Source organism: Sorex fumeus, unplaced genomic scaffold (assembly GCF_029834395.1).
Source record: "Sorex fumeus unplaced genomic scaffold, SorFum_2.1 ptg000125l, whole genome shotgun sequence".
Lineage (NCBI taxonomy): Eukaryota > Metazoa > Chordata > Mammalia > Eulipotyphla > Soricidae > Sorex > Sorex fumeus.
The window spans coordinates 1,729,955-1,742,273 of NW_026606182.1; the positions used below are offsets into that span (position 1 = coordinate 1,729,955).

Genomic DNA, 12,319 nt, shown 5'->3' on the forward strand with positions numbered 1-12,319 from the left:
ACTCCTGGCAGTGCTGGGGATGCGTTGGGATGCCAGGGCTCGAACCCGGGTTGGCCAGTGCAAAGCAAGTGTCTCCCTTCTGTGCCCTGGCTCTGGCTCCCCCTTGTTGGGTGTTTTTTGTTTTTTTGTTTTTCTTTTTGGGTCACACCCAGCGATGCTCAGGGGATTTCCTGGCTCTGCACTCAGGAATCACTCCTGGCGGTGCTTGCGGTACCCTACGGGATGCTGGGGATTGAACCCAGTCGCCTGTGTGCAAGGCAAACGCCCTCCCCGCTGTGCTATTGCTCTGGCCCCCTTGTTTTTTTGGGGGGGTGGGGGACTCAGGAATTCGGGGGTCACTCCAGTGGTGCCTGATCGGGGCTGACTGCTCCATCTGGCCGTGCAATGCTGGAGGTCAAACTCGGGGCCTCGCGTCTGCTCGGCAGCCCCCTGGGTCCTGACACCCCCACCCCACCCCTGCCTGCGGAGATCTTCGGGTTTTCTCTTCCTAACAGCTGAGCCCCCACAGGCATAACTCAGGGGATGGTAGAGACCTCACTGAGAGGGAGAGGAAGGGGCTGCGAGCCCCCCTCCTTTTCCCAGGCTCACATCCCCGCAGGCCCCGCCCCCGCCCCGCCAGGACTCTGCAGAGTTGGGGGTGGGCTGAGCGGCCCAGGGGCACTGAGACCAGGAGGCTGGTTCCCTTCCCACGGCCCGGTGCAGCGCGTCTCTGGGCCTCATTGACAACAGCGGGCCGAGGGCACGGGGCAGCAGTTCCCTTAGGGCACAGATGGGGTGGGCTGGGCCCGCTGGACAGGCAACTGACCCGCTCTCGCCCGCCGCTCCCAGGAACCGGGGTTCGGGCAAAGCTGCGCGGGGCTGGAAGTCTCTGACTCCTCCTCAGTTCCCCGAAGGGTGCGCGCAGGTGGAGCACTGGGCGCAGAGCCCCGCAGGCCCCTAACCTGGAGAGTGGGCAGGGCGTGGGGGGAGGGAAACTCAGGGGAAGGGCAGGGTCCAGGGACAGGACCACAGGCTTCAGGGAGGGGGTCACTAAAGGCAAGTGGGCCCTTCCTCCTCCTCCTCCTCCTTCCCTAACATCCCTCCTCCTCTTTCTCCTCTCCCTCCTCCTCTTCCTCCCTCCTCCTCCTCTCTCTCCCCCTCCTCCCTATCCTCCTCTTCCCCAGGTCCCCTCCCCTCCCTCCTCCCCTTCTCCTGCTCCTCCCCTTCTTCCTCTTTCTCCTCCCTCCCTCCTATCTCCTCCTCTTCTTCCTCCTCCCCTTCCTCTTCCTTCTCCTCCCTCTCCCCTCCTCCCCATCCTTCTCCTCCGCTCCCCCAGTCCTCTCCCCCTCTTCCTCCTCCAGCTCCTCCCTCTCCCCCTACTTCCACCTCCTCTTCCCCTCCCCTTCCTTTTCCTCCCCCACCCCTCCCCCAATCTCTCCCCCTCCCTCCTCCCCCTTCTCCCATCCCTCCTCCTCCTCCTCTGTCCCCTGGGCTCTGCCCCTGAAGCTGAGCGGTGGGTGAAGGCGGTAGCGCCCCCAACAAGCTGCAGAGCAGCCAGCAGAGGGCGCTGTCGAGTAGGCAAGGAGCGGTCAGCGCACTGGACATGGGCACCCAGAGGAAGCACACAGGTCATCAAGGACGCGCGGAGGCCTCGGACCCAGCACCCCGACTCACCCAGGCTGAGCCACTCCCTGCCCCACTGTGGGTTTGCTCCCGGAGAGCCCAGCCCCCGGGTTCCAGCAGGCACCGCCAGGTGGGGGGTGAGGTCACGAAGCAGCCCCCACTCCAGCCTCAGGCGGGGCACCGGGCCCCCAAATGCAGCCCGACAGGCAGCTGGGGAAATGGCCGAGGGAGAGAGAGAAGCAGAACAAGTGAGTCCCCCAGATGAGAGCAGAGGGCAGCAGGGTCCAACCCGCCTCCTTTTAATTCCGTCTCGAGAGGGTCTGTCCACGTGGGGGGCGTCCCCGGCCGCTCACACCAGCGCCCAGATGCCCTCCACCTTCTCCCGGTACAGGTGCAGGAACTGCTTGGCCAGACAGCGGAAGGGGGCTTCGAAGTTCTCCATCTCCTTCTGCGGGGAGACACGGGGAAGGTTAAGGGGGGGACTCCGGGACGCCCTGGCCCCCACTCTGCGTGAGCCTCCCCCTGGGGGCTACCCACGCCTCCCCCCATCGTGGCCCCCAACATGGGGCGCCAACCTGGCCCCACTCCCAGGGAAAACAGGCACGTAGGGGCTAAGGCGTGGGCGGGGCGGGGTTCTAGACATCTCCGTGGGGCGGCCTGTGCCGCTGGGCTTGGGGCCAGTCTCTGCAGCGGTGTGATCACCGGATGCTAGAAGGACCCTTGCTTGGTCCACACAGAGTCCGGAAGCCAAACAACCCGAAGGGAAGAGCAGCTGAGACCGGAGCGCGAGCAGACAGCAGGGGGCGCTGCCTCCAGCCAGCAGGGACCGTGGTCCACTAGGGGCGCTCAGAAGGGATGGCCAGGCCTGCAGGCTGCAGGAGGGGCCTGAGGGCAGAGGGTCTCTGGGTGAGCTCAGACAAGAGCTGGGATGTGCCCTTGATTTTTTTTGCTCTAAGGGGGAGAACTGACCACCTTAGTTCGGGGGTCCCTGAGACGGGGCAGGTGGGGGTTGGGCTCAATCATGAGGGGCACCAACAGGACCCCCGGAGCCCCCAGTCGCTGCCACCTGTCCAGTGTGTGCAGGGGGTTTCTACAAGTCTATTTTGGTTTGGGTTTGCTTTGAGAGGGAGCCACACCCGGCGGCGCTCAGGGCCAACTCCCGGCTCTGTGCTCAGGGGTCACTCCTGGAGGGGCTCGGGGAACCATACATGGCACCAGGGATGGAACCCGGGCTGCTGTAACCCGGGCTGCTGTGAGTGAGGCCGGCGCCTCGATCCCTGTTCTATCTTTCAGGCCTTTACTGATGTAATTTTTTCTATTGAGAGAAGTTGGCAGCAGGGGGGAGTTACGGAGCCCAGACACTGGTCTGGGATGGTCCCTGGAGGGTGCTGGGAGGCACAGGGGTCCTGGGGCACCGGGGAGGGGGGCTTTCACTGCAGCTTTCACCAGCATGCAGTTCCGGGACTGGGTTTCTCTCCCCTGTTACAGGATACCAGGGGACTATCTCTCAGCGGGCACTGGGCTGTACTGTCTTATTTTTGAGGGGTGAGTGGGGAGGGGACACACCTGGCGATGCTCAGGGTTTACTCCTGGCGGTGCTCGGGGGACCCTATGGGATGGTGGGGATCGAACCGGGGTCGGCCGTGTGCAAGGCAAACGCCCTCGCCGCTGTGCTATTGCTCTGGCCCTGCAACAGCAGAATCCGGATCGTTTCCCAGATGCAGCCATAGAGCTACTGGTTTGTGGCCTTGGAGCTGGGTCGAAAGTGGCCCCCAGGGGGCTGGAGCGATAGCACAGCAGGTAGGGCGTTTGCCTTGCACACAGCCGACCCGGGTTCAATTCCCAGCATCCCATATGGTCCCCTGAGCACGGCCAGGGGTAATTCCTGAGTGCAGAGCCGGGAGTAACCCATGAGCATTGCTGGGTGTGACCCAAAAAGAAAATTAAAAAGTGGCCCCCAGGATCCTCATGAACTGACCCCCTGACTTGTGGGGAGCCGATGCCAGGCAGGTGGACAGGGCCAGGAATGAGGTTCGAGCTGTAGTCCCGAGTGTCTGGGGCTGGGCCAGGCCTGCGGAGAGGAAGCACCATCAGCCCCTCCGGGCCCTTCCGGCTCTGAGCTGGAGGTTCCGAGCCCACCTGCAGGGGGAGCTCTACCCACATCCAGGAGGATATCTCCAGGGAACTTCCACATCTGGACCCTGGAGTTGCGGGAAGGTGGGGACCTCAACGTTCCCAAGGAGGACTCAGGGGTCCAGCAGCAACGGACAGTCCAGAGCAGAAGCGTGTGTATGGGAGGGGCCAGAAACAGGTCACTGACTGGAGTCAGAGGCGAGGGCCGCTCGTCCAGACACATCTGCGGAACTGTGACCACAGGGAAGTCACTTCCCCCACACCCAATGCAGACACCTGCCTCACGGCCCCCATGGGAAAGTGGGTTCCACCACCAAAGCCCATGTGAGGTCAGACAAAGGTCGGGAGCACCAACACCGACAGACACCCCAAAACCCGGACGGCTCAGGCCCGGACACAGAACCTGCACGGTGGAAAGGAGGGAGGACATTTCCGGTTCTGCTAGGGCGAGATCTCGAGCCCAGGAGGAAAGTCGCTTCCCCCCCACCGCCCCGGAAAGATTCCCCAATCCGGTGGTGGCAGGGTGCTTGGCCTTGGGGCGGGGGGGTCCCCTGCTCCAAGCTGGGCGAGGGAGGGGACTCACCACGGAGGTTTCAAAATATTCCAGGCCTTGGCCCAGGGCCCAAGTCCGGGCCTCCACCGCATCCACGGTCCTCCGGCCGGTCAGGTCTGTCTTATTTCCGACCAGCACACCTACTCGAGACAAACGAGCTCAGAGATAAGGATTCAGTTAACGGTGGGGGGGAGGCAGGGAGGGAGGAGAGGAAGGGCGAGGATGCTGAAGGAGGGGTGGCAAGGCAGGAGAGAGGTAGCCAGTGGGGGGGAGGGGGGCTTCCCAGATGACCCCCCCCAGCAGGCTGGGCCCCTCCCGCACCCCTCCCTCGGAGGACATCTGTGTCCCTCTCCTGGGGCCAAATGACGGGGGGCCTTTGCGCTCGTTCCTCGCTCATGGAGCAAACTTCAAAATCGGTCATTAATACTAATCTGAGAACCGGGCTGGGAGTCAGGCAATCGAGCTGTGTTCCCGGCTGCATCCACGGCCGCTAATTTCTGAGCCCGTCCCTGGGGAATGGCTTTCCCTGGTCCGTAATGAGCGGGATTTGTTGATCTCTCAGAGAGGATGCGAAATCCACGGATCGGAGGCATTCAGGAAAGGCACCGGGGCCGGGATGTTTACTTTCACCCCAGCGACAGGAGAAAACCAGGCGGCTGGGCTGTTTTCTTGGGGCTGGCTGGAAATCACAGCCCAGACGCACACGCGCCTCCCTGGGGACAGAGCCAGGCGGGAGGACCCGGCTGACAGGCTCAAGAGGGTCTCGGGGGTCCCAGAGCTCCCGGGACAGCCCAGACCACCATGCCCACCGCCCCTGGTGCGCTCGGGCCCGCTCAGACACCTGGGCCAGAACCCGCAGCCCTGGAGGGCGCAGAGGGCCAGGGCAGCTGCGGGAACGTCCGGTTCTGGGGGTCCTTACCTGGGAGGGAGACGCCGTGGCTGTGCGCCCGCGCCTTCTCCAGCCACTTGGCGCAGCTCTGGAAGGACTGCTCGTTGGTCACGTCGTAGACCAGGCACAGCAAGTTGGGGGCCTCCCACTGCGCAGAAGGACAGAGTGAGCTGGCCCTGGCCATGAGGAGGGGGGAGGGCACAAAGTCGGCCCTCCAGAAAAGCGGCTGGGGAAGAGGAGACAGTGTCCTTCGGGGCCAGAGGTGGGCACGGCAGGGCCAGCTCGGCGTAGGGCGGGGCTGGGCAGGGAGAGGGGGCGAGGGCTGGCGCCCAGGAGGAGGGCAGGAGAGGGTGACAGGCTTGCCCCATCACCTTCTTGCCCCAGAAATGCTTCCGGCAGCCCGATGCATTCATGCATCTTCCACTTACTGGGGGCCCACGCACGCATACACGCACGCGCGCGCACCCGCGCACGCATGCACGCGCACGCACCAAGCCACAGTGCCTTTCTGCTGTGTGGGGGCTAAGGGACTGTCCACTCTCTTGCCCAGCTGCTGGCCCTTGGTCCCTCTCAGGAGCGCTGCTTCCCATAATGCACTTTCTCCAGCCATGATGCCAACTCCTCCACCATCCCCCCACGGGGCTCTGCTTGCAGGGGTCCTTGGTTGGCATGCTGGGGTGTCCTGCTGCCTGTTAGTGGGGACAGAGGACAGCTCTGCTGGACCATGCACAGAGGAGCCGGGGGGACTCTTGGCCAAGGCCCTTAGGCATAAAGCACCACGCAACCTGGCTTATTTCTGGGGTGCCAGGAAGCACGTAGGGTGCGAGGAGCAATCTCGGCCGCTCAGTTGTCCTTGAAAGCCAGCTCGGGGTCAGCTGCCTTCCAGGCCCCTCGTGATGCCGCCGGCTCCAGGGACTGGCCCAAGCCTCTCACTTTTTCACCCCCCACAGGAACTCACGGGCTCTCACTAAAGCCACTCAGGTTTGACCTGGGAGAGCCTGGGCTGTGGGCTGGCTGGAGGGATGGGGTGAGGTGATGGGCTTGGGCCCCAGACACGGCCACCCCGAGGACCTGGCTCAGGCCCCGGCAGAAGCAGCTGCCCTGGGTACGGATGCTACTTGCTACTGTTTCTGGTGGAGGAGCAGAGGAAACTAGCGAGTGTTAAATTGTAGCTGTTCTTGGAAGGGCAGAGGACGGCTCCAGAGAGCTGGGTTCTTCTAATTAGCTGCCTGGCCCAGATTAGCAGAACGGTTACCTTGAAAAGTACAGGACGCTGGATGTGAAGAGGCCGGCCAGAGGGACATGAGTCCGGGAAGGCACCAGGCAGGTCCGGGAGCAAGCCCAAAAGGGGAGGGGTGTGGGGGTGAGGGACCGAGCCTGGAAGTGGGGAAGCCCATGATAGGGCTCTCGGGCGCCCCCCAGAGGGCAAGGAAGCATTTGCACCTGGGAGGCTGCAGGTCAGGGCTGACATCACTGTATCACTGTATCACTGACATCTGTATCACTGTCATCCTGTTGTTCATGGATTTGGCTGCCAGTAACGTTTCCATTTGTCCCAGTGAAAAACAGTAACGATAACGGGTCTCATTCCCCTGACCCTGAAAGAGCCTCCAATAAGGCAGCGTTGGGAAAGACCAGTAAGGAGAGGCTGCTAAAATCTCAGGGCCGGGACATAACACACCAGGAAGAAATGCCGTCTTCAGGCAGAGAGGGTGACTCAGAGGAGAGGGTCCCAGAGTGGGGCGCCCCAGGGCTGAGCACAGAGCTGGAGCGGGGTCCATTTGCAACAGGGACATTCCAGCAGTGGGGCAGGGGGCCATCACCGACATGAGAACACCCCTTCATGAACATCTCCCCTGTGACTTCTCTTGGCGGCCGGGGGGATTTTGTGGGAGCAGAGCTTGAGTGGGGTCCAGCCCTCGGGGATGGGAGGTGGGGACGGGCTGGGGGGTCAGGACAAGGCTGCATGCCACTTGCCAATTTATCCAGCATCTCAGAAAACAGCTCCTTGCCGGCCGAGTCGAAAATGAAGAATTCCTAGAATCACCAAGGAATAGGACCCAGGAGGTCAGGCCGAGGGCACCGTCACTCGAACCCTCACCCCCCAGACCCCGGGGAGAGAGGCCCCTGCACGTTTCTGTCTGGGCTCACCATGGAGGAGGCCGGGTAAGGGCCCACCGTGGGGTTCGAGAGGTTGGAACATCTGCTCTGGGTGGCGTCTGCCCACCCACCCCAACCCCAAAATGCTGGGAATAGGGCTGACTTCCAGCCTGGCGGAAATGCTCAGACACGGTCATCGTGGGCTCTGCTCGCCAGAGGTCCCGGGGCACTGTGTTAACCACGTGCCGTCTCGAACCTGGAAGCGATTCACCCGATAGGCAGCCAGTGTAGAGGCTGGGGAAGGTGCTGGAAGTCGGGCAGGCTGAGCTGCTGCTCCCCGAGGCCCGAGGGGTGACCGTGGCAGTCAGCCCATGAGTGCTCCAGTCTCATTGCAGGACACAAAGTCTCCGAGATTTCCTCCTGGATGGCGCCAGCCTGGTTCCCCACCGGACCCCCCAGTGCAGCTACAATGTGCTTTGCGGAGCGGGGTACTTGGAACTGGACTGGGCTCAGGGAAGCCTTTGGGAATCTAGTAATTCTTTATTCTGTGTGTGTGAGTGTGTGTGTGTGTGTGTGTGTGTGTGCATGCATGCATGCACGCATGGGGAAAGTGGTTCTCCCAAGCAATGTCCAGAGGGGGAGCCCCGTTCTCAGGGTGATACTCAGCGAGCTGATGTTGTTTGGCCTCAGCAATGCTGGGCTTGGGGTTCCCAGCGCCGAGCCAGCCAGGCGACCCCCGCCCCGGCGGCACTCAGGGAACCATGTGTAGCTGCAGATGGAGTTTGGGGGGGTCACGGCTGGGAAGCACATGCTCTAGCCCTTGGTGCTATCTTCTCGGCCCCCAATTCGGCCATACTGACCCCTTCTCTTGGGGAAATGAATGCAACATGCCAATTCAGGGAGCAGAACCGGGCTTCCCAGAAGGACCTGGCTAATCACACCCGGTAGACAGTCCTCCTGCTTCTCTGTTCAGAACCTTCCAGAACTGCTTTCGGGGTTGACCGTTCCGTTCCCAAAAGCTCAGGCCATGTCCCTGCAGGCTGTCCCCCACCAGGGTAGCAGTGGGCAGGCCGCCCCGGGGACGGGATGGGGGCTCAGGCATCACTTACCACACTGTCCATCGTGTCTGGAACAGTCACTGTCTTCACCACCAAGTCCACCCCCGTGGTCTGCCAGGGAGAAACAGGAACACTGGAGTTGGGGCGGGGGGGTGGGGAACAGAAGCCCCTGCCCAGACCCCAGGGGCACAGCCCCTCCCTGTTGAAGTACTGGTACTAGGGTTAGGGGGCCTCACTTGGGGCTTGTCCATCCACCTCCCAACCCGGGAGCGAGCCTCACATGACACCCAAGACAGCCCAGGACCTCCATCATGGTCAGCTCTGTACCTCGCAGCATCCACCTGAGTCGCTCAAGAAAATGTCCCCCCTCGGGGCACCGGCGCCCCCCTTACCAGCGTGTAGTTCTTCTGGAAGAGCGCTCCATCTGTGCGGAACATCTGGGCCAGCGCCGTCTTGCCCACAGTGGGGTCGCCTGTGGGGTCCGGGGAGGGCGACATCATCCCCTCCGAGCGTGATGAGCAACCGTCACCACCCTCCCCCAACCGTCCATGCTTTTCCAGAGTAGAGGGAGCGGCCAGCAGGGACGGCAGGAGGGTCACTGACAGGAGAGGGTATCTGTGCCCCAATGTGCAGCCAGGAGGGTGCTGAACCCTGAACCCAGAGACCTGCCAGCAAGAAACATCCCCAATGTGGGCGAGGGGGGAACACTAGACTTTGGGATCCTGAAGGAAAACAGGGCAGAGGGTTAGTTCTGCTGGACACAGAAGGAGTTAAGCTTAATTAGTCCACCTCACCTCCCTTGTGTGTGTGTGTGTGTGTGTGTGTGTGTGTGTGTGTTGGGTCCACACCCAGAGATGCTCAGAGCTGATTCCTGGCTCTGTGCTCAAGCACCACTCTTGGCATGGCTCGGAGAACCATCTGACCCTCTGTGATACCGGGCATCAAGCCTGGGTCAGCCACGTGCAAGGCAAGTGCCCAGCCTGCTGTACTAGGGCTCTGACCCCATTCTGGGTCTTCTCTTAACTGCCCAGCTTGTCCATCTGAGTCTTGCCCTGCTGTCATCCGACGGGGCGGTCCCTCCACTCCTGGGGACCAGGCATGTCCGTCTAGCTGCCATGGCTTGCGGGAAGCTAGTTCTCTCTTTCCAAGTTGTGACTTCCCCTGGAGACCCAGCACCTGTCCAGCTTTGGGGCGGAAGTGGGGGTGGGTGCAGTGCTTCAGCCCCTTCCCTCCCCCTGCACAGAGACCACCCGACAGAAGAGACGAAGAAGCGGGACCGAGAGCAGAACACCAGCTCCTCTCTGCATCAGGCCCGAGGGCACTTGTGACCACCTTTATTTTATTTTAGGTTTGGGGGTCACACCCGGTGGTTGCTCAGGGCTGACTACTTCTGGCTCTGCACTCAGGGATCACTCCTGCAGTGCTCGGGGGTCCTGGGGGATGCCGGGGATGAAACCCAGGTCAGCCGCGTGCAAGGCAAGCGGCTGCCCCGCTGGACTATCGCTCCGGCCCCACTGTGACTGTCTTTTAATTTTTTTTTCTTTTTGGGTCACACCCAGTGATGCTCAGGGGTTCCTCCTGGCTCTGCACTCAGAAATTACTCCTGGCAGTGCTCAAGGGACCATATGGGATGCTGGGAATCGAACCCGGGTTGGCCGCGTTTAAGGCAAATGCCCTCCCCGCTGTGCTATCACTCCAGCCCCCGTTTTTTTTTTTTAAGCCCTTCATCACGCAGCTTCCCCCGAGTTAGAGTGTAGCCGGGCACCCCTTTATCTCCCAGCATGCGAACACCCCTCCCTCTTTGAGGCTCTCACACAGCTTCGGGGCCCAGCCAGCGGGAAGCTGCTTCTCCCTCCTGCGTGTGGGGGGGATTCCATGCTCAGGGCTGGCATCCTGCAGGGATCGCTCCTCTGACGGGCAGCCAGCAGCCCCCCACGCGCCCGAGCAGAGCAGCCGCCTGAGTCGAAGCTGAGCGTCGGGAGGGGGATCCTCGGGGATAAACACAGTCGCGGAGCCTCACGGTGCCAAGTGCCAATGCAGACGGCACAAGCTGAGCCCTGGCGGCCGGGGAGGGTTCAGTGCGTGGGGAAGCGGCCTCCTGAACACGTCCACAGTCACACGCCCCCGCCTGAGGATGAGCGGCCCAAACAACTTCATTTTCCCAGAGGCCTCTGGTTTTTGTATTTAAGGGGCTCTGCGCTCAGGGCTCACGCCTGGCCGGGCTCAGGGGACTGTATGGGGTGAAGGGGATCGAACCCAGGTTGGCAATGTGCAAGGCCAGCGCCTTCCTGTTGTGCCTCTGGCCCTGCATGCAGTCCTCGTGCTTGGCTATTTCTCACCCCTCCCAAAACGGGGCCCCTGGGGTGATGCGGCTCTCCTCAGCCTGGTCAGCCCCGCCGACAACCGTGCATGTTGGCCCTGGGCCCACGGCCCTCCCGAGCCTGGTCTGAGCCCTCCAGGAGGATGTCCCAGGCCCTGCGGCCTCGGAGCACTGGCTGGCTCACATCACCAAGGGTCTGAGCTGTCCCCATGCATTCATTCCCCATGTCCTCTTTCCTCCCGGCTTGCAAGGTCAACCCTGGGTCCCTTGGTCCTGAATGTGGCATCAGCCCATGTGTCCTCAGTCATCTCTGCGGGTGCCACCGTCATCACCGGGGCTTGTCATGCCCGTCCCCACGCCCCACGCGCCTGCTCGGACCCGGGAATACGGGAAGAGGAAGCTGACATACTATGTTACCGGTACACGCGCCGGAGTGGCCATGCATGTGGCTGGCCTGGTTTGAACTCCAGCACTGCCTATGCCCGCAAGAACTGCCAGGAGCATAGAGCCTGAACACCACCAGGTGTGATCCCCAAAACAAGAGGAAGAAAAGGAGCGGGAGAGGGGGCGTGGCCTGAGTCCTGGTTCCAACCAGAGTCCAGGCAAACGTTATTCTGAGCCGCTAAAGGAGCCCCACATGGGTGAGACCTCGGCTTATCCGTTCTAGTAATCCCCAAAAGATACCCGCTGTGCTCCAGACACCGGGGATAGTTGCAGGCAACAGATCAGAGATTCTGTCTCAGGGGGAATCCATGTTCACAGCCTGGGGGGGGGGGGAGTCTGTCCGAAGTCACCCCTTCCCTATCCCACCCATGCTGGTGGGACCATTTGCAAAGGATGTGTGTGTGTGTGTGTGTTCCTGCTCAGTAAAAACTTCACTGGTGTTTCTGAAGCATCCGGGGGATGCTCAGACGAACTTTTTCACGAGTCTTCGCCTTCGGGGTCCAGCTCTCCCTTGCGCGGGGGGCTGGGAGTGCGCAGACAGAGCCTGGCCCGGGAAGCCGAGAGAATCACCCAGGGGCTTGGAAAGAGAATCCGTCCAAGCCGAAGCGACGTGGTCGGGAAGGGCATTAAGTGGCTTTGGGGTGACAGAGGGGGAAGAAGGGGAAAGAACGGGGAGCCAATGCAAGCGAACAAACAGCTCTGGACGCTCCAGGCTCGCGTGCTTGGACTCACCTGCCAGGATGCATTTGGCTGCCAGCTTCACCATGGTAACCGGCCACTCCGGCCGACCCGAGAGGGCCGGGGCTGCGGCCGGGGGCGTCGGCGGGCCTGCCGAGGGCGCTAAGAGCGGGGGGCCTGGGACGGGGGAATGGGCACGGGGACCCCCGGGGTGGGCTGGGGGTGGGCAGCGGCGCTAGGGGCTGGGGTGGCGTGGCACAGGCTCCACGCCTCCGAAAGCAGCCGGGGGAAGTACAAGCGTGGCGGCGCGGCTCCCGCCGCAGGTCCAGCCCCGAAGCCCAAGCCCCGGCTGCGAGGATCGGCAAGCGGGACCCCGAGACCCCGCAAACCCAAGCACGGTGCCAGACGCGCCGCCCGGGCACCGTCACCCTGACAGCCCCGCCTCCGCCGCCTCCTCGCTCGTCGTGATTGGCTAGCGCCACCAAAAGCCCCACCTTCAAGGCGCTCAGCGGCCAATGACAATAGGGGGCGTGGCTGGCATG

General features: G+C 62.5%; 1 protein-coding gene across 1 annotated transcript; it reads right to left on the reverse strand.

Annotated features, from left to right (window-relative positions):
- Positions 1-1,914: 1,914 nt before the first annotated feature.
- IFT27 (intraflagellar transport 27) lies at positions 1,915-11,970 on the reverse strand. Its single transcript, XM_056137507.1, has 7 exons — positions 11,832-11,970; positions 8,728-8,807; positions 8,387-8,446; positions 7,155-7,214; positions 5,208-5,325; positions 4,319-4,428; positions 1,915-2,050 (listed from the first exon to the last, which is right to left on the reverse strand). The coding sequence occupies exons 1-7, from the start codon at positions 11,863-11,865 to the stop codon at positions 1,952-1,954; spliced, it is 561 nt and encodes a 186-aa protein (XP_055993482.1). The 5' UTR covers positions 11,866-11,970; the 3' UTR covers positions 1,915-1,951.
- Positions 11,971-12,319: the final 349 nt, after the last annotated feature.

Bases quoted from the DNA above. Each gene is read 5' to 3' on its own strand.
- IFT27 (XM_056137507.1), bottom strand. From the start codon at position 11,865: ATGGTGAAGCTGGCAGCCAAATGCATCCTGGCAG. The intron at 8,447-8,727 runs GTAAGGGGGGCG...TCTCCCTGGCAG, and splicing joins TCCAGAAGAACTACACGCTG to ACCACGGGGGTGGACTTGGT. The intron at 4,429-5,207 runs GTAAGGACCCCC...TGTCTCGAGTAG, and splicing joins CCACGGCGTCTCCCTCCCAG to GTGTGCTGGTCGGAAATAAG.